Genomic DNA, 21,727 nt, shown 5'->3' on the forward strand with positions numbered 1-21,727 from the left:
ACGGACGACCGTCCATAGTGGATGGACGGCGTCCTAAGCTTTTACAAAATATTTTATTTATTAATAGGGACAGGCGTCCAATTATAGGACGGCCGTCCCTAAAAAATGGACGCCCGTCCATATTTGTGGACGGGCGTCCAAAATGGTTGGACGGCGTCCGTAATGGGACGGCGTCCCTAAACTTTTACAAATTTTTTTATTGTATTTAATATGGACGGGCGTCCATCAAATTTGGACGGCCGTCCCTGGAAAGGACAGCCGTCCAAATTATGGATGGGGGGTCCATGAGAGTGGACGGCCGTCCAAATTGATGGACCGTTCACTAGAAAAAAATATAAAGAATTTGGTTTGTGCGTTCCACGTCGGCCGGTACAAGAATTCGGTGTAGTAAGAATTCGGTGTCGTAGTGTTATTGAACAAAATAAAATAATATATAGCGCATTGCTAACAATTGGCCTTTATTATTTCCTGGTGGTGTGTGAGCACGTGAAATCATCTAATGGTAAGTAAGTTCGTGGAGGTCGATTTCAGAAACATATAGATTAACAACCCTATAGATCCTACTATAACTCATAAACACTACCTTTGTTTTGAAGAGTAACTCAAACAACTTGGGCATTAACCCAAAACCACAGGTATAAAGAAACTTGCCAACTTCAAAAACTAATGCAATCTGAAGCTAACATGTCTGTTTAAAAATGCTCTACAGAGATCTGAACAAAGGAAAAAAAAAAAAAAAAAAAAAAAAAAACTGAAAATTAAAAATTAAAAATTAAAAATTAAAAATTAAAAATTAAAAATTGAAAACTAAAAATTAAAAATTGAAAATTGAAAATTAAAAATTGAAAGCCCAATTGGTAGAACAAATTTGAAGAATCAACAATAAGAAAAGGATAAGAAGAGAACCACATTTAGAATACACAACACCACAATTTTCTACACACTTTGCTAACTCTCAAACCCAATCACCAAACCATTTTGATCATTTCAAATCCCAAAACTATCTACTCGCTTGAGTTTCTGTTGTCGATTCAGAAACATCGGTAGTATCGGCTCCATGGGATTTTTTCAATCTCGCCACAAGAACCCACATGTTAGCGAGTTCGTTTTCCAGATAAGCTTCTCGTTTCTTGGATTCTTCAACCTTCCTTTGAAGCTCAGTCTCTCGTTGATCCTTCTCCATAAGGGCAGCTTCGTATGAAAGCTCTCGCTCTCGACTTAGTGCTAGTTCTCTCTTGAGATCCAGTGATGCAGCTTGATCGTGTCGCTTGAACTGACCGCTGTCTCTGCGGCCATTTCGCCCTGTACTTGTTCTACGCTGGGTCGGGGAACTCTTTGCTGCTGCCAGCTCAGTGGCTAGTCTCTCATTATGGTTCATAAGCTTGGCAACTTCTTCGGACAATGCCTTGAGTTCAACCGCTGCAGCGGAGGCTAGTCCTTTGGCATATGAACTCTCCTCTGCTAATTTCTGGTTTCGATGTTCTAGCTGTTCTTTTGATTCTGTTAGTTCCACAACTTTCTGCTTTAATTCTTCAATCTCAGTTGCCTGAATGAGGAAAAAGCAAGCAATTATCAAAAGTTTGACTTGCATGCCAACTTAAATCTATAAAAGCCATAAAATGATGAAACTGAGGCTGATGACAACCCATACAATTCAATGAGCTACAAAAGTAATGACAACACAAACTGACTAATCTCGAGTTCATATATTTCTCAGCTTACACTTTTCCACAGTAATTTGCTTTGGATTGCATTTTTCAAGCATTAATTTTCTCAATAAAGGTACTTAAACAACAAACCCTTAATGTAAGCGGGATAATAATCCAAGACCCACTGTTACAACCATAAATGACCGTATCAGCTAAAGTAGCTGGTAATTACAATTTCTTTAAGAAAAACCACCAATTTATACAATAAAATGCAATTAATGAAATCTCAGCAATATATCAAGGTATTATTAGTTGTTTGATGATTAGACGGAATCATTTGAAAAATTATAACAGTTGATTGTGGCCTTCATTTATTGTATACATTTTTTCTTTGTTATATGATTATTATTATCGCCTTTTTTTTTTTAATGTTTTTGCAAGATTCCTTTGGAGAGAAATGCACATGATATGCAGTTACGTGATTTCGGTTCAAGAACTAGCTACAAACATTTTGAAGAATTAAGAGGCTACAATACCTGTGCTCGTGAAAGCAAGTCTTCATTTGTGTCTTTCAAGACAGCAATGTCTTTGTCGATTTGGGCCTGTTCCTCCTGGAAACTTTCAGTGAATCGTTGTGAATAACTGGCTACAGGACTGAAATTTCTAAGCTCTAGTGCATCGTTGAGCTGCTGCTTTAAGGAGTATATCGTTTCCTGTAATCCTTCGCAATCACAGATCTGATACAATGGTGATGTTGTCAAGTTACAATTAGCTGGTAACATTATCGCCAAACAGAGAAAGCTATATTCAGTAATTCTGGTTGTTTATACATTGATTGAAAGATTTGTACCTTTTGATTGAGCTGCTCTTGAATTATACGATTATCGGCAGCTTTGACCTGGAAATTGAAAAAATATTCAGTGGTCAGACAAAATTTAAAACAACAGATGACAACGATCAACGGGGGCTGAGGAAAGAAAGTTTCACATCATTTCTTTTATCCTTTATTCAATTGTTTCAATTTGTGAACTCCAGAATAATTTGTAAAGGCTACTGAAACACTATTCTTGGGCCAAGATGTAAAGAAGATTGATCACCTCAAGTTCAAAGGACTTCTCATTTAATTGAGCCACCAGCTCGGCAATAGACTGCAGCATAAATCAGGAAAGAGAATAAAGACATGCTTCAATGAGAGACAAGTGAGCATAGGAAAGATATAGTAAGTTAAACTTACTTGAGATACTTCAGCGTTATCCATCGTGTTGTGTGAAGCCATGATGGAATCAGCAATTTGCTTTTCGAGCAGAGAAATTTGTTCGTTCTTACCCTTGATTTCGTCTTTCAACTTCTTAATCTCCACCTATGTAAACAAGGAGAGCAAAATTTAATATTCGAGGCACATCAATAGCAGATAGTGACAAAGACAACAAAGCAGACTATATATTACCTGAAGTTGTTCCTTTTGGGGATTTTTAGCAGCCTCCTCAGACAATCGCTTCAAGGCACTTGAATGAAGTGCCACTTCTCCGGACAAAATCTTCTGCTGTTCCCTCAGAAGATCAATCTGATCAATTGTTTTGATACTAGTCTACAGCAAACAAGGCACAGAACTTTAGACCTATCTGATTTTCTATCTGATTCTCTATCTAAATTCTCTCTATTTCCCTATCTTGATTTAATTCTCCATTATATATCTGTGTTAATCTTATCCCCTCCAGCACTTACCTAACAACTTAAACTTTTCACTTATTGGTAACATAAAACAGTATTAGAGCAGTGGTTCTATGCTTAAATCTCTCATGTGTCAAATGTCTACCACTAAATTTGCAACTCTAGCCCACTAGCTTAGTTATGTTACTTAAAGTGGTGAATCAACTGAATAAATATTCCTAGATGGAGAAAAAGGATTGTAATGCAGATTCCTAGGAGTAACTAGCTAAAAACTGATAAGAACAGTAAGGCAAAACCATATATCAATGTTTATCTAGCTGAATAGCAATAGAAAGCAATGCTGATACTCTAATCATTTTAGTAATACTATATTTCACCGCAATAAAACCCTTCCCATGCCCTATGTGAAGGGCTGGACACTTGTATCTGCAATTATGTTATTGTAAGCGATTTAAGATAAATGATAATATATTAGCAAAATGGACATGAAGGGCTGATAGTTTTTTCTTTGGGAGATAAATTTTTCAGCACTGGAGTAAAAAAAAATTCACATACCAAAGGTGTCTCTTGTCCAAGGAAACTATCCTCAGGAACTTCTCTGTCCTGTCTAAACTCAGAGAGTACATCCGCAGATGGAGAGGTTTCTGTAAGTGGAGATTGAGAAAGCCTGGATTCTGCATGAAAATTAGTGTTCCCAGCTTGAGGAGTTGAAGGTGTACTATTAGACTTAATTCCACTTGATTTTTCACTGGTGCTAGTCAATGGCCCCAAGCTACTATCTCGTTTCTGATCAACAACATTTAAATTAATAAGCTTTGAAACTGGCTCGAGGTACATTTCAAAAATGAAGCAAAAAGGAGAAATTCATTCAGCACGTTAATGACACTGGCTCTCATGAATCATGAATCTCTTTGCTTCATATTTAAAAAATAAAAAATAAAATAAAAAAAAAAAGATTGCTGTTGGATATAAACTGTTGGGATTAATCTTTAGAACATCCGTAACTACCAAAGATTCATGATATACATACCCGTAGCTTTAACCAGTTTAGCAATCCATGCTTCCGGGTCTTTTTCTCCTCCTTAATTGTATAATCTGCAGTTTCAGAATTTCCTTCTAGAGAAGCAAACAAATCAATGTTTTCATCATCCAAGACCAAGTCTCGCCTTCGGTGTGGTAGGTATGCAAGCTGCAGAGTTTACATTACATAACTATAATCAGATCAAACAAAATTGAGAGAAATCTTTGTAAGACAAACACTCTCAATATCCAGCAGAAATGAAATTGAGAATATTATTACAAATAAATTAGAGTTCTAATGTGTAACAGGTTAAAATAAAAAAGTATACAACCAATTTAAGTAGAAACAATCACGGTACCTCTTCTTCTCCAAAAGAATGTCTCCTCCTTGGACCAGGGCGGTGGGGAAATCTTGTCGATTGTGAAGGTTTTGAGACCAAAATTAATTTGGTCAATCGTTGTATTCGGCTCAATAAAGCAGCTTTCGCTTCTTCCTCTTGCTCCAATCTAGATTGCAGCTTGACTTGACCATCTTCTAGCTTCGCACATGACGACAACAAAAAATGAGTGATAGAAAGTCAAACACACCACTTTCTCTTCAGATAAAAAAATGTGTCATGTGATGACTCCATCAAGACATCCAACTGATAATGATATCAAATGGTTACAGAGATAAAAGAAAAAATGAAAACAGACATCTAATCACTTCGTCAATTCAATACACCAAGGATGTCAATTAGCAGAGGCAGAGCCATACTTGGTCAATGATCCCCAAGCCTAGGACTAGGAGTTCCACCTTGTCATATATTATTAAATATCAAATGAGATTAGATTTTAGATATTAAAAAAGAATATAACTTTTGGCCTCCTACTAATTACAATTTTGGCTCTACCCCTGTCAATTATGTTATTGTCACTTATTGACATAATGCATAAACTGAACATCATAACATGTTTATGATGTTGACATGAAAGTTGCAAATTACCATTCACAATATCCAATAACATTGACAAGAGACGATAAGATGGACCAATAATTCAAAATACTTTGATCTCAGTTACTACTCCTGGAAAACTGTCTAGGGTAAGGCAAGCAGAGTTCCCAATGCTCTCTTGAAATATCATGAAAAATATCATATATTATTAATTATATTATATACCCTCAAAGTGCTATCTGAGCCTCAATCAACTTTATGCAGTGCTATTGGCAACAAGAAAACTCTAGTATATTAAACACATTGTTGAAGCAAAGGGAGAAATACAGGCTGTGAAAGCGCCCAACAGATCCAAGAGTTTTTTACTAGAAAGTTGAAGTTAGCCTAATACAGAAAGACAACATTCTGCACTAATGTCTGCCTCTTTTATATTTAGCTCAAGCAACTACTAGGGACTACAAAACATCTAACAATTTGTAGGGTAAAATAATTAAATAAATAACAAGAACATGATTTATCCAAGAAATTTGTCAAATATCCCCATATGCAAAGACTTGCAGTGGGATTGAGCAATAAGTTAATAAGTTCCTTTTCAGCCGTAGCAAAAACTACAACCCATCCCACCATAGGCATACCTTCTGCTTTAGGAGTACAATATCGTCTCCCCCAATATCTTTGAGTTGAGGAACTGTTTCAATACCCCTCTTCAACTGTTCTAACTCTTCCTTTAAACTCCGTATCTCATGTTGGTATTTCTTGATGAGTGATTTCTCATCAATAATCTGCACGTTCATTTTCTTTACTGAGTCTCACAGAAACAGCTGAGAGTTGATATTTCTGACATGCATATGTTGAGGTAAAATACCTTGTTTTGAGATGCTTGAATTTCAATATGCTTTGCACGGTGTGCAAATTTCAACGTATTATGTGTTTCTTCTGAACTACTTGATGAAGGAGTGACCGTGCAAATGAGCTGAAATCCCAGATATCAAAGACAATGAATAATGACTATAAGGGCAAGGGGTAAAATGCACAACAATATAGTGACAATGTGTGTGTATGTCCGTCATTCACCCAAACTCAAGCCATGAGTATTATCAACCAAAGAAAAAAAAAAAAATACTTACAGATACACGGCCATGACCACTTAACGAAGATTGTAGAAGCCGGGTTAATTTAGAATCCCTGTATGGTATGTGAGTGGCCCTCCCATCTGTTAACTTTGAAATAACCTATAAACAATCACAAGTTATACATCCCAAAATAAGTTTGTATTTTACAATGAATATCAAACCCTGACCAAACTTTATGTAAGATCATATACAGCAGGGTACTCTCTATAGACAGAAAGAAATATAGAAGTGCCATTTCATGAAATTTAGTCATATGAACAACAAACACCTGAGATTACTCTTACAAAGCATAAGATAGTATTCTTCCGTTAAATTCTATGAAGTAATAAAGATTCACAAGCCTCATAGCATTGCTAAGACCACGCAGTTCATATAGCACAACAAAGACCCAAGAACGAGCAACAGTAATGGAATCAAATCCATGTAAACATTTTTACACAAATGTACATACATAAATGCGTAAATACATTACTAGTGAATGTGTTGTGTGTGTGCATGGGCAGATAGATAAACATGACAAGTATTTATGTGGTGAATCATTTATTACTGACTAAAGAGGAAGCATGAGGCCCATAACATTCAAACTATTGACTTGGCTGGAATAACAACAGTATTCAAGGCCTCACAGTTCCAAGAGTTAGCAGGCTTTTATTAATATAAGATCCCTCTTTCCGCCTCACACCAACAGTTTCGGCCTTTGAGCTCTCCGAACCTGCCAGATCGATGAGGTGCTGCAGGTATAAGTAAAATTTGGAGAAGTTAAAAAGAAATCACAGACATTAAATGACATGGCAATTACAACATATTACATGAAAGCAATAAAGAAAAAAATATGAGGTTATTATTGGACATATGAGCAACAGGTAGAAACTAAAAAACCTAATCATGTAAACAACAAATAACTAAAGTTGATCCCAGGTAAAAGGCATTAGAAATTACCAGTTGGGACAGATTTACAGCTTCCCCGGCACTATTTTCACCACATGGGCTGCTCTCTATCGTCTACATGGAAGGTTGTGAAGAAATTAGCTTATAAGGGAAAAAAGATCAAAATGTCATAATGCATCCAAAAAGGGTGATAGGTAGAAAAAGTGATTATCTCAATACATAATGGTAAGAATACCAGAGTAAATATTGTATGACTCCGACTGCTCAGTAAATTGAAGTTTGTTGACCCAACATGTCTGTGCTCTGTTGTCAAAAACCAACATCTAGTCACAAAGCATGAAATAAATTTTATGAATAGTATCATTAAGAATAGAACATTAATTGCAATGGCATCCACAATTAACTGACAAGAAATGTTAGCCAGCTTCTCAAAACACTCTAGATAATATTAAAATACAATATATTGTTAATTTCATACACCTGCCTGAAATTTTGCCCCTTCCTGCACATAACAAAGTAAGAAAGAAATTTTACCTTCTCCAGCTGCTATAAGGGAAAGAGCATGAGCAGGAGATAATACAACTTCTTCCTTTATACCTTCAACAAAGGTTCCCTAGAAACATCAATCAGGAAATAAATAAACAACACATTTTTCAACATTTAAACAACCAAGAGTTGAAGAGATTGAAAAATAAAATTAAACTGAGAGAAATCCACCATAAATTTCTGTTCACATGCTCCAATAGAGAGAAAAGCTTGTGCCATTTTCTCACACATGTGCCTAATAACTAACTATAAGTTATACCATAAATCATGTCTTTAATAACAGTGCCTGAAAGGACAGTGATGTTATGACATGACATGAAAGATAAAAGGAGGATAGAGAAAGTAAGAGATAGGAGAGAGAGTGAAGAGATCAAAAAAAATTACAAAGGGGAGAAGAACAAAGAAAATTATGGGAGAAAATCAATTTTCATAATATCACTTAATCAATGTTAGTGATAAAACAAAACATAACGCCCGCTTATATTGGTCAAAACCTAATTAAAATCAACCTCTACCGAAGAATGATAACTTCTCCTAACATGCAAAGAAAAACATATCAACATAAAAAGGAGAAAACCCAAGTTTCAAATAAAGATAATTCCCAAAGTCCTAATAATCAAGATTTCTATAACAAATAATAATCCTTAAGTTCCAGATTCAGCATCAGATATGAGATATTGATGCATGAAAAGTTAGCCAGGCAGCAAGACCATCAATAGGCAGCACATCACCACATGACACTCAGACATCCCCAAACAGCCTAAGTGAGGCCACCAAGCCAAAACTTAAAAGTTGTTCCAAGCAGAAAGCTGCTGCTGAATTCATTAACTCATCTACACTAGTGAGTCATATAACTTTCCACTGCTACAGCAGTATATGACTAAGCATAGTTTTAATATAAACTAGCTTCAAACAGGGGTCATAACTCCAAAACACTGTAAACCAAAAAGACCTTAAACACAGTAAATATCCTCAAACCAGAAGCCAAGCACTTAAAATCCAGATCTACAAATAGATTCTGTAACTTTGAGACACAATTACTTTGCAAAATATCTGCAAAGTACTGATTCCTAGAAACCATAATGCCACTCAAACCATGCACTTACTGAGCAATGCAATCCAGTAGATCAACCAAACCCAAACCCAAACTACCGCCGCTCCTCCTCCTCCTCCTTTCAAGCACAAGCAAATGAAAGCATCATGTAATAGCCTAGTCCACCTATCAAACCAATCAATTGAATTCACACCTTGCAGTGCATTGTCTGTGCAGTTTCCAACAAGCCTTGTGCATCATGTAACCAAACTTAGTGCAAATTCAAAGAGTTTCCAAGCCAAGGTAACGCTTGCTCCATATTGCACTCACAAATCTAAACCGCTTAAAAATGCATGGTGTCAGTTTTCAGCTCTTCAATTACCCCCGACCATTTCCAGAAAATAAGGAAATATAAGAGGATGACCACTGAGCACTTTTACTACCAGGTATAAAGATAATCCATAAAACTTCCACCACTACTTACTACCAGGTACAAAGATAATACATCGCCCATAGCACTTCCACCACTACTTACTACCAGGTATACAGATAATCTATAACACTTCCACCACTACTAACTGGTGACACGGTTAAAGGTGTCAGACTAGAACAAAGTAGTTCACTTGCTGAACAAACTATCCACCAAAATCTCTGGAAAGTTGAGATAAAAGCTTCAGAGGCTCAAGAGGCAATTCTGATTTATATACGGCAAATTGACACTTAGAAAATTACTGAATGTACAAGGCCCAGTAGTAGTTTAGGTTTACATGCTGATATTGTTGCACTTGGAAGCTGTGATGAATATTCTTACATTTCCGCAAGCAACCAAAGCACCCATCCCTTTTTTATGACATAGTATCATACCCTTATACAAGGAAAATTAGTTCTACTCCAAATCAGAAACTGATATGTAGCATGATATGAAAGCCCCAACAAATATATAAACCTAGTCAGCTGAGGACCCTCTTGTACATTACTCTGATACTGGCTTTGTGAAATTTTCGCCAATGTTACATGACAAGCATCCAGAAAGCATTTATCATGCTAGTTGAATCTATGGCCTGTGACACATTCATCATTCAAACCAGTACACTGCATATTTACTTAAACTAAAATAATACGTGTCAACACAAAATACCACCGCACGCTTGGCATATTACCTCAGGTTATAGCTATTGCAGACTCCTTGCAATCAATTCATGCCATTATGCAAGCACCAGGCACATTGAGACATGATACAGTAACCCCAGCTTAATCTTGAAATATACAGAGCAGTCACTCTCAACTATTATTAGTCAGTACATGGCTGCGTCTACTAGAGGGATCATAATACCAAGAAGACAACTGTTTTAATTTGATTTTTCTTGTGACCGACTCAAATGCATCAAACTAACATGAGCACAAAATAGACAAAAATTTCACCAGTGTAAAGCAAAACCAAATTGTACAACAATATGGTAAAGTATCAAACAGCCATAAATTTTCCTAGGCCCCAAGATAATAATCCACTTCATATTAGTCCCTAAAACCCAACTTGGATATCCATTAGATAAATTTAACATTTTCAATTTTCTACGGTTAATGAGTTCCATAATGAAGCATTACACGATAAAGAGGCCAAAACTAGAAGCATTGGACAAATAGTAATCATCATACATAATGCAGTTATTGTCAGATTTAACAAAAATATATGGATAAGATGCATATAAATGAGTACCTGAGAATCCTCTCTAATTCTTAAATTTTGCCCCGCTGGATTTAACAAATCATTAACAACCTGAAAATGCAGAAAACCTAATAGTATAGCTCTCTCTGAAAAGTTCAAAGCAGTATGGAAGCTAGTTTACATTGAACATTATAAGCAAATAATAAGCCAGGAAAGAGTGCAGCATCATTGAATAAATTTATAAATGAGAATGGGAAGAAGATGACCTCATTATAGATCTCCAAGTATGAAACTCGAAGAAGAAATTCTCGATTTGGAGTCTACAACATTCATCAACCATGGGAATTAGTATTATAACAAGGAACTGATAGAGAATGTTCTACACTTCAGTATTTCATATAAAGTACCTCTTGAATAATACTAAAAGCATCCTTTACTGCCAATGGTATAATTCCAGGGGACCTCTGATCACCCTGCCATTTACATGTTACCATGTAAGAACAGGAGTAATATATAACAAATCCAAACTCATAGTTCAACTAGTCACAACACAACAAACTTATTCACACCACTGAAGAGTATGTTTCCCATGAAGCCTTAAATCTGTATAGATATCTTTGGATAATATGACTAAGTAACACACATGATAATTTGATATAATATATTTGTTAACCTCAGTAAATGTATGTGATGTGGTATCCTTTTTCCAAGAGTCAGAGAATTCTATGACATGAACACAATTTCAATAGAACATTTCTCTAAGTTAAATTTCCTTCAGAACTAAGAAAAGTAAAAATAAAAAGGCCCAGAAGCCATTCAAATTCAGAAGATTGAGCTTATGGAAGAGCGTATCATTGCAGCTGTGACTTCTGCATATTGAACTTTCTTCATGAGCAGGAAAAAAAAGATGCTGAAGTCCAATAACTTATAACAAGTTATCAAATCTTACATGCATCGTGTGATTCTACACTTCTTCCTATCATAAAATATCATCGGTAAGAAATCATGATACAAGGAAGATGCATCCCCTTATGTACACAAGATAAACAATATATAAGTAAAGTGGTGTGCAGTCATCAAATCTTACATGCATTGTGTGAGTCTTCCCACTGCTTGTCACGCCATATGCAAAGATGGTGCCTGAGGGTGAGATAACAAAAAGTCAATCCACTCTAAACTATGGCCATGTAAATGCTTTCTAAATATAACAATTGCACGACTAATGCAAATAATTTCTAATAAATGTGCTTGCATTGTAATCAAAGTTCATAACTAGATCACCTAACACCCAACTTAGGCCCTTGAGAGTAACAGTAGTAAGACGTTGGCAAGGCAAGGCAAGCCTAGCAGAGCACAGGGAGCATATCAAGCATATCTTTAGCCAGAAGTTAGCCTTTTTCAGCCACATAGGCCCTCAAGCACAGTGGATATTAGGTAGATTCTGAATTTAGACAAATTAGCTATAAGGTACCAATCTACTATCACCAATAATTAATTATTAAGACCAGGCAACACTTTGAAAACTGAGAGTTCATCAATGCAGTTTGAACCTCTGAAGATGTTCATTTTATATTTGGTTATTACATTTATGAGAAGAAGAAAAATTACTCCAAGCATTCATAATTACACTTCTATAAGATGATACAATCACAAACAAAAGAAAAGGAAATTTTTCTGAATCATTAAATGATAAAGGTCTCAAGATAGGAAGCCAAAAAGAATTGCAACTTGAATTCATATAACTGAACGCCACATAGGCTTATTGCTCTAGAACTATTTATCATAGCACTACACATAATGAACCTACATGATTAGGAAAGGTCCATGATGAAATTTTATAAGTTTTCTGAATAAGCAAGAAAAGCAGAGACTAATTAAAAACTCAATGTTTCCAAAATGCAACAAAAATCTCATAAGAAAATATGTTTGCCAAGAATATGAATCTTCAATAATTACCATTGATGCCTTCCATTGCACCACTGACAACATGCTGAGCAGCGACATCATAGACATGGCGTGTGGTGGTCGTAGGGCCAAATACCCGATCTAGAAGCATTAGGGAAGAAACAATGAAATGAGATTCTGAATCTTGAAATCAAACATGAACAAGTTGAACATCTTGTTTTGCCCTTTTTCAATGAACTTTTTTCCGCAAAGAAAAAACAATAGGAGAACTCTCTTAAGCAAAACCAGCAGCAAAGATAACAAGGTAGACAAACAATTGATGAATGCATAACGTAAAAAAGTAACACTAATGTTAAGCCTGACGAAGACTGTATTTCACCAATGTAGACAGAAAGAAACGCCACATCAAACCCAATTCATACCCATACCTAAACTACACTACAGCAAGGAGTAATGATGACAGTACACATATGAACAACCCATACTAGAAATCCGTAAGACATGCTTTATTTTGAAATTCATGAAATGATGACAATTTTACATCGATATAAAAGGTATAACCATAGCATTATCGGTTCAAATCAACTTGTAATATTGATTATTCTTATTAATTCAAATTTTCTACTACATTCCAGTTGCATTTCCTCAATACAATGCGTATAACTTTCTTCATTCTAGATTCTGCAATATGCAATGTCCTCTAGTAAGCATATAATTCCACCAAATACAATAAACTCCATATGCAATTTACCATACGCATACGCTATCGATGGATTATGTTCGTTCTGCACAATAGTTTCCCCATCCGCATACCACGCAATCTCCTCGCCTTGACGAATCTCCCTGGGACTACGCCATTCAACAACCGCAATCAAATTTCCAAGCACTTTTTTAAAAAGTTATACAAATTTAGTTCAAAACACGTTCTAAGAGCACACATTAAGTTACCTAAGCGGCCGGAACCGAACAGTGACTGTAACATTTTCTTTGTAAGACAAGTTCTCAGTGTAGAAATACTGAGGCTTGCTTCGAACGGATGAAGAGGCGGGAGAGCTCAGACCATCAATAGATGTCTCCAGAAACTGCTTAGAAGACGACGTCGTTGAAGAAGATGGCGAATTAACAGCTTTAGAATTGCTTGAATCTAATCTTTTCGGTTTCGATCTGTGCTTTGATGACATTGCTACTTCTCGTCAATTCCTCAAAACACTGAAAACGAAATATATATATTAAATTTTAAATTTTAAATAATTAAGAAAATTAATTATGCTCGATTCTCGCGGAGCTTTATAGAAAGTGAAAAGGCAAAGAATAAGGTTAACTTGAGTTGACTTCCTCGTTTTTAAGATTTTTAAAACTTTTACTCTCCTCCATTTTCTCAGCATCCAAACAGAAAAAGCAAGAGTACAAGAATAGTTCGAGTTGACTTTCTCATTTCAAGACACCTCACTTTTCCTCTCCATTTTCTCGGCCGCCAAACAGAAAATTTATTTCAGAAAAAAAAAAAAAAAAAAGACAAAATTACTAACAGATGAGAAAATGCAAAGTAGAAAATTAGTTTTAAAAAAAAAAACACTAAAAAGAAATATTTCCACAAATAAATTAACAACTTCTGAGAACAGTTGCTGTAACGGAAACTTCAAACAGTAAACATATTTCTACCTCCAAAAGCTTAGTTTCAAAGAGAAGAAAAGTGAAGCAAAATTAAGACAAGGAGAAAATCAAAATCCTGTGTGGATAAAATGGAGACAAAATTTCATATATAGATCTGAGAGAAACAAATTTTCAAACGTTCAAACGAAAAAAAAACACAATCAATTCATCATCATGATCACTCACCAGTCATGAAGAAGAAAGAGAGAGAGAGAGTAAGCAAGAGCGATATTTTGTTTGTTTGATTAGAAAATTTTTGCTACTTATATTTGTTGCTTGGCTTGGAAGCGATGCGATGCCGTTGATCAAATGGCAAACGGCATTCTCAATCCATCGACCAATCAATCCTAATGTGTTTAGACAGAGAAAGAAAAAAATAAAGGACGAAAGAAAAAGGGAAGAAAGTAGAGAGATAGAGAATTGACAGTCTAGCACTTTAGCAAGCTGGAGGAGAGAGAAAGAGAAAGTTAATANCAAAAGCTTAGTTTCAAAGAGAAGAAAAGTGAAGCAAAATTAAGACAAGGAGAAAATCAAAATCCTGTGTGGATAAAATGGAGACAAAATTTCATATATAGATCTGAGAGAAACAAATTTTCAAACGTTCAAACGAAAAAAAAACACAATCAATTCATCATCATGATCACTCACCAGTCATGAAGAAGAAAGAGAGAGAGAGAGAGAGAGAGAGAGAGAGAGTAAGCAAGAGCGATATTTTGTTTGTTTGATTAGAAAATTTTTGCTACTTATATTTGTTGCTTGGCTTGGAAGCGATGCGATGCCGTTGATCAAAAGGCAGACGGCATTCTCAATCCATCGACCAATCAATCCTAATGTGTTTAGACAGAGAAAGAAAAAAATAAAGGACGAAAGAAAAAGGGAAGAAAGTAGAGAGATAGAGAATTGACAGTCTAGCACTTTAGCAAGCTGGAGGAGAGAGAAAGAGAAAGTTAATAAGGGTGAAGGTCAGTCAGTCAGTGGGTGGGGTTTTGCAATTTTGTCAAAATGTTTTGTGTTTTTTGGAATTTTATAACAGTTGACAAGTACATTACTTGGACTATAAATTTTTCTCACATTTTAGTTACTTTTTGTTTTTTTTAATTATATCCATAATTAAAAAATTTTAAAAATTCGATATTAATACTTAATCAAATAGAAAGTATAACTTTTTTTTGCTAAAATTTGATTAAAAATTAGTTTCTAAAAAATTAATTTTGGGTCCGATAAATTAGCTTCAAAAATTACGCATTTACCTTAAAGGAATATATGTAAAGAATTGTATCAAATTATATCAACTTAAATTTTTAACTTAAAATATTAAAATCAAAACATTTTTACTATCAATGTCAAAAGTTTAAATTAAATATTTTAATTTAGATAGAAATGTGATTATATTATATATTATATGTATATAAATTAAAAATCTTAAAAATCATATATGTCATCGAAATTTAATTCATTTAAACTTATTTATTAACTATTTTAATCGATATGATTGGATTTATTTTCATTTTATATTATTTTAAAAATTAATGTTGACTAGTAGGTGTTCATATAAACACACATATTTAATTCATTTTTTGAAATAAAATTGTAGTTTTTAAAATTTTTATTGATGTATATATTTTAAAAAAAGTAGTATAGAAAAATATTATATTCATACAAATAAACAAAAAATATTATAAAAATATTTTATTTATCACACCTTAATAATTTGATAGTTTTTTTTACGCCCCTAAGTGCAAATCTTTTTGCTATTTTAGAGCGCGCAGACTAACAGCAATGAACAAACCATATTATGTGCTATGACCAAAAGTCACAAGAGTCGCGTGTGAGTTGTGACGGAGTGGAGACGTCTCATCTCACCAATGGTCCGTGGACCCCACTCTGAATTTACTACTTGTCAACTGTAGAAACGGTTTCGCTCAAACGTAATATGGTTGTTAAATCTTATAGGGTGTTTGGTAGTCAAGAAAAATCTTTAATGCAAAAGGAAAAGGACCCACGTATAGGAAAATTCCTTTTGAAATGGGTATGTATACAAAATAAATCTTTGAATAAAAAGAGACTATATATTAGAAAAAATCTTTTAACATTTTTAATTGGGCGCACGTATAAAAGAAATCTTTAACTTGATTGAGCGCATGTATAAGAAAAATCTTCACTTAGTTAAGGCGTATGTATAAAAAAAATATCTAACTAGGTGGGGTGTATGTAATGAAAAAATCTTTAACTAGACGAGGTATAGGAAAAATATTTAATTTGGGCATGTTTTTTTCCTCTAATATATGCAAGTTATATTAGTATATGTGACATATATGCACCCGATGAGTTATTGATCGAAGACCTTCTTTCTTTGATGTATCATATTGACGTGTAGTTTATGTTATATAATTAAATATCATACAATTAGAGCCTTCAATACAAGATATTTTGCAATTATTTTCCTTTTTCTTTTAATGTTTATTGATATTAACAAACTATTTATAAATACCATTTAACGAGATATATATATATACATTAGAAAAATCCTAAAAGTAATAGTTACTATTGAAATCGTTTGATTAAATCTAACCTGTATCAAGTCCAAAAAAAATAATAATAATATATATTTATTGGCTTGATAAATATATGTTTCTGTATTTTTACGAGAGAAAATTTAATTAAGATTTTGTTTTACGTTTATCACTGATAATAATAGGATATCGGTGGATGGAATTAAAAAATTAATTATTTTTTTAAGTAATTATTGAAATGGAAGTTGGTGCTTCCTACCTAAAAGCAAAAATGTTGTCGACCAAGGAAGAAGTTGGGTCTATATTGACAAAGATGCTTGTAATTATTTTATTTATTAATTAATTAGATTTAATCACTAAGTTATGAGATTTCATTTGTTCTTTATGGGGTTGATTAGGACATTTTACTCCATAATAATAATACTAATAATGATAGTTAGCCCAATATTATTTAATCAATTTAATTATTGGTACGTGAGGAAGACCAAATTTAACCAACTAAAATCTTATTGTTCTTCACAAAACTCATTTTCATATTATTTATTAATTTATTTACTGTGAATTGTTGAAAAATTTAATGGATCTTGGATTAATGATATTTACTTCAGGGTCTTTTGAAATTTTGTTTTCACTGGTTTTAAGGAGTTTTTAATTAGACTAGTTTTGAGGTGTTCTAAAACCCTTACTTGTCAGATTTTGTAGGCACTAGTTTTGACTGGCTCAAAAACCCCTCAAAACTAGTGTAGTATATTTTTTAGGGATTTATAAAACACCTCAAATCGGGGTGTTTTGGTTAGTTTTAAAATTTTATTCCACAAATACCCTATCTACTACAAAACTATCCCAAACATATCAAAAAAAAAAATATATATATATATATATATTATGTACGTCTCCAACCATATTAAATATAAAATAATTTTAAGCAATCATAAAATAAAAAAATTATTAAAATCTCATTTCTAGATGTTTTCTTGGAGAAGTAGAGTTACAATTTTTCAATCATTTCAGATGCGGTAAAGAATGGCAAAGAAGGATAAGGAGACTTCATCAAATTTGAAGTTATAAAATACTAATAAGTAGAAAACAAATAAAGAACTCTTACCTTGTAATTGAAAAAACAAAACTCCTAAAAATTTGTTGAAGTTGGGTATTTTTATAAGCATATATATAAATTTATGATTTTAAAAAACTGTCAGAACCCTTGAAAAATAAATTCTCAAGCACAGGTTATGTGTTTTAAAAACCGTTACTAAAAACTTCTCAAAACTACTACGGTGGTTTACCTTCAAACCTACTATGATGTTTTGTCCTCATAACCGTTACTATGAAACTCCCAAGCGGACCCTTAAATAAAAATAAATAAATAAAAATTAGACCCCACTAAAATTAGGACACACATGTACTCTTAGTCTAGTAACATTTTTTTTTTTTTTTTTTTTTTTAGATATGATAATTAGCCACCATTTGGTACAACTTGAACTCAAGACTACGGCAGCGCTTTCAACCATATGCCCCTCTATCCATCCGACCACAACCCACAAGTGACTCGTTTTCCTAATAGTTCCCATGTAAAATTTTATGCATGTCTTTTAGAAAACTATTTAATAAAGAATAAAATTGTAAATAAGAATAGAATTATGAGAATTTTGTTAGGAATTGAAATATGATTTCTGTTAGAAATAGAATGTCTCCTCTACTAAGGTAAGAACCAATTCAGGGTTATGAGAAAATGTGAGTATACAAGGTATTTTAACGTAAGGGTTATTAAACACCATGGTAGAAATTGAGATTTTTTCTGTCCTAAGTATGTTTTCACTTTGTTAATTATATATCGGGTTTATAATGTTGTATACTCTTATATATCGTATTTTATGGAGTTGTATACTCTTATATATTGTGTTCATAAAACTATAGCGGATTTCTCTCATCCGTTGGTATAGATTAGTTATATCAAACCACATAAATATTATATTTCTTTATGTGGTGTAATTTTATTCATATGTTATTGATCTCGAATGTACATTTTCCGTTGCACAATCTATTAACAAGTAGGTTTCAAGCACTATTTTAGTCACTAAATTCATACTAAAAGCTTCAGCTATAACTTTGTTGGGGGTATTTGTCTAAGCTTATAAGCTAGTCAAACTTGCTTATAAGCTCTAAAATTAAGCTGACCTGTTTGTTTATAATTNAAAAAAAAAAAAAAAAATTAACCATATTATGCGCGTCTCCAACCATATTAAATATAAAATAATTTTAAGCAATCATAAAAAAAAAAAAATTATTAAAATCTCATTTCTAGATGCTTTCTTGGAGAAGTGGAGCTACAATTTTTCAATCATTTCAGATGCTGTAAAGAATACCAAAGAAGAATAAGGAGACTTTATCAAATTTGAAGTTATAAAATACTAATAAGTAGAAAATAAATAAAGAACTCCTACCTTATAATTGAAAAAATAAAACTCCCAAGAATTGGTTGAAGTTGGGTATTTTTATGAGCATATATGTAAATTTATCATTTTAAAAAACTGTCAGAATCGTTGAAAAATAAATTCTCAAGCACAGGTTTGATGTTTTAAAAACTGCTACTAAAAACTTCTTAAAACAGCTACGGTGGTTTATCTTCAAAACTGCTACGATGTTTTACCCTTATAACTGCTATTATGAAACTCCCAAGTGGACTCTTAAATAAAAATTAGACCCCACTAAAATTAGGACACACATGTACTCTTAGTCTAGTAACATTTTTTTTTTTTTAGATATGATAATTAGCCACCATTTGGTACAACTTGAACTCAAGACTACAGTAGCGCTTTCAACCATACGCCCCACTATCCATCTGACCACAACCCACAAGTGACTCGTTTTCCTAATAGTTCCCATGTAAAATTTTATGTATGTCTTTTAGAAAACTATTTACTAAAGAATAGAATTGTAAATAAGAATAGAATTATGAGAATCTTGTTACGAATTGAAATATGATTTATGTTAGAAATAGAATGTCTTGTATACTAAGGTAAGAACCAATTAAGGGTTATGAGAAAATGTAAGTATACAAGGTATTTTGATGTAAGGGTTATTAAACACCATTGTAGAAATTGAGATTTTTTCCGCCCTATGTATGTTTCCGCTCTATTAATTATGTATTGGGTTTATAGCGTTGTGTACTCTTATATATTGTATTTTATGGAGTTGTGTACTCTTATATATTGTGTTCATAAAACTATAACGAATTTCTCTCATCCATTAATATAGGTAAGTTATATCAAACCACGTAAATATCACGTTTCTTTATGTGGCGTAATTTTATTCGTATGTTATTGATCTTGAATATATATTTTCCGCACAATCTATTAACAAGTAGGTTTCAAGCACTATTTTAGTCACTAAATTCGTATTAAAAGCTTCAGCTATAACTTTGTTAATTTCAAACATAACATTCATGCTATTAAGTTACCCAAATATAGTTACTTTAAGTCTTTAATAATGGTTCTTTTAATAGTGGTACTGCTTGAATAATAGTAATAATAATAATACATATATGATTATATCATTTTCATTCATTGTTTAATATCTACCATTGGATTTTAATTATCCAATCCAATGGCTATCTGTTGTCCAATGTAAGTTACGCCAAACATGACGTAGTTGTTCCGAGATTATTTATTACTAAACATCAATATTGCATATAATCTAGGCCAAAAACAACTTATTAATTTCATTCACTCTAGAGAAATCATTGAATCTTATACCCGAGTTGAGCCAAATATTGAGAAGCTTGACCTTAGTTTGATGCCAAGTATTAAGAAGTTTGATCTTAGTTCAGCTGTAATAATCGGAGTTTGAGGTTGAATTAAGGATTTTTAATTTGAAATTCGAAAATTTTAATTTATATATAATATTAATATAAAATTAAAATATTATATAATATGTCGAACTCAAATAAAACTTGTAAATTACTCAAATCAAATATTATTAGACTTGAACTTGATTGGAGACAAGAGCTACTCGAGCTTTGACTCGTTTGCACGACCAAATTGTAACAAACGGATTGAAATTCTGATTATATAATAATTAAAAGAAAGTAATTAAAAAAAAAAAAAAAAAGAGAGAGAAAAGAGATCATAGGGATGCCAAAGTGGGAGTTGACACTTGAGTTTTTTAGGCATTAACTTTTTTGACGAAATAAAAAAATAGATTCCTAAGTCATTGAAAGAAAACAAAAAAGAAAGCAAGAGGAATCATTTTAGTTAAGAAATGAGTGGCTGGTAGGTAAAGCGGCCTTTTTGTTTTAGTGGAACTAGATAAAATAAAATAATACATGCCCACTAAGCGTTTTTTATTATTATTATTTTTTAATTGATAATAATGGTCTCAATTATCCTCTCAAAACTTTAGAATTATTATCCCTATTAGTAATCGAGAAACGATTCAAACTTAGAACCTTTTAAGTAATACACACAAGAGTTCTATCGAACCGTTCGACCAATTAAAGGGTTGATTAGTACCCATTAAGTTAATAAAAACAATTTCTCCTATATTTAATTTAACGTCAAAAATCCCCCTAACGCTAACATAATAACAAGGTTATGAAAATAATAGAAGTTCCCTTATGGTTAACTTTTAGGTATTAAAAAAAAATGATAAGAAGACATTTTGGTATTATTTATTAACTCGTAACAGTATAAATTCTAACAATTTAATAAAAGTAGGCGGATTTTTGTTATTATATCATATCTTAGAGGTGTTTATATCTTTAACTCTAAAATAAATTATAAGAAGACAATTAGGTAAATTTTCACTAACTTATAATAGTATAAATTCCAAGGGTTCACTAACAATTCACAAATGGTAGGGGGAGTTTTGTTACTTTTGAAACTTTAGAGAGAGACTTCAATAGTTGATTAAACCTCAAGGGTTAGCCCATACACCCATATACGTACACAACCTTCACATAAAGCAAGCACAATCTATAAGGGTTTATAAGTTACAAGGGTTATTACCAGTTTGGAGAACCTTTTTTTAAGTTTTGGAAAGAACAGAAATCTCTCTGTTGTTAAATTTTAAGTGTAGTAAACGGTAAGAGGATCATTTGTTAATATTTACTATAGT

General features: G+C 33.0%; 1 protein-coding gene across 2 annotated transcripts; it reads right to left on the reverse strand.

Moving 5' to 3' along the window:
* Window positions 1–837: 837 nt before the first annotated feature.
* Window positions 838–14,885, reverse strand: LOC116120105 (kinesin-like protein KIN-7K, chloroplastic). Of its 2 annotated transcripts, none has more exons than XM_031406042.1 (24): window positions 14,748–14,885; window positions 13,395–13,655; window positions 13,198–13,295; window positions 12,498–12,587; window positions 11,629–11,681; window positions 10,949–11,014; window positions 10,808–10,861; window positions 10,593–10,652; window positions 7,831–7,909; window positions 7,532–7,599; window positions 7,348–7,410; window positions 7,035–7,139; window positions 6,403–6,507; window positions 6,141–6,248; window positions 5,911–6,057; window positions 4,700–4,879; window positions 4,351–4,509; window positions 3,876–4,106; window positions 3,097–3,192; window positions 2,884–3,009; window positions 2,747–2,797; window positions 2,500–2,547; window positions 2,186–2,386; window positions 838–1,546 (listed from the first exon to the last, which is right to left on the reverse strand). In XM_031406042.1, the coding sequence occupies exons 2-24, from the start codon at window positions 13,625–13,627 to the stop codon at window positions 1,001–1,003; spliced, it is 2,967 nt and encodes a 988-aa protein (XP_031261902.1). In that variant the 5' UTR covers window positions 13,628–13,655; window positions 14,748–14,885; the 3' UTR covers window positions 838–1,000. The 2 variants fall into 2 exon arrangements, with proteins under 2 accessions (XP_031261902.1, XP_031261901.1); XM_031406041.1 differs by having other exon boundaries at window positions 3,097–3,237; window positions 14,748–14,883.
* Between the last annotated feature and the right edge of the window lie 6,842 nt (window positions 14,886–21,727).

This window comes from Pistacia vera, unplaced genomic scaffold (assembly GCF_008641045.1).
Source record: "Pistacia vera cultivar Batoury unplaced genomic scaffold, PisVer_v2 Contig924, whole genome shotgun sequence".
In the NCBI taxonomy this organism is placed as follows: Eukaryota; Viridiplantae; Streptophyta; class Magnoliopsida; order Sapindales; family Anacardiaceae; genus Pistacia; species Pistacia vera.

Excerpts from the sequence above, each read along its gene's own strand:
- LOC116120105 (XM_031406041.1), bottom strand. The coding sequence starts at position 13,627 with ATGTCATCAAAGCACAGATCGAAACCGAAAAGATTAGATTCAAGCAAT. Across the intron at positions 6,249-6,402 it reads GTGGTCATGGCCGTGTATCT|CTCATTTGCACGGTCACTCC; the intron begins GTAAGTATTTTT and ends CTGGGATTTCAG. Across the intron at positions 2,548-2,746 it reads AGAAGTCCTTTGAACTTGAG|GTCAAAGCTGCCGATAATCG; the intron begins GTGATCAATCTT and ends TTCAATTTCCAG.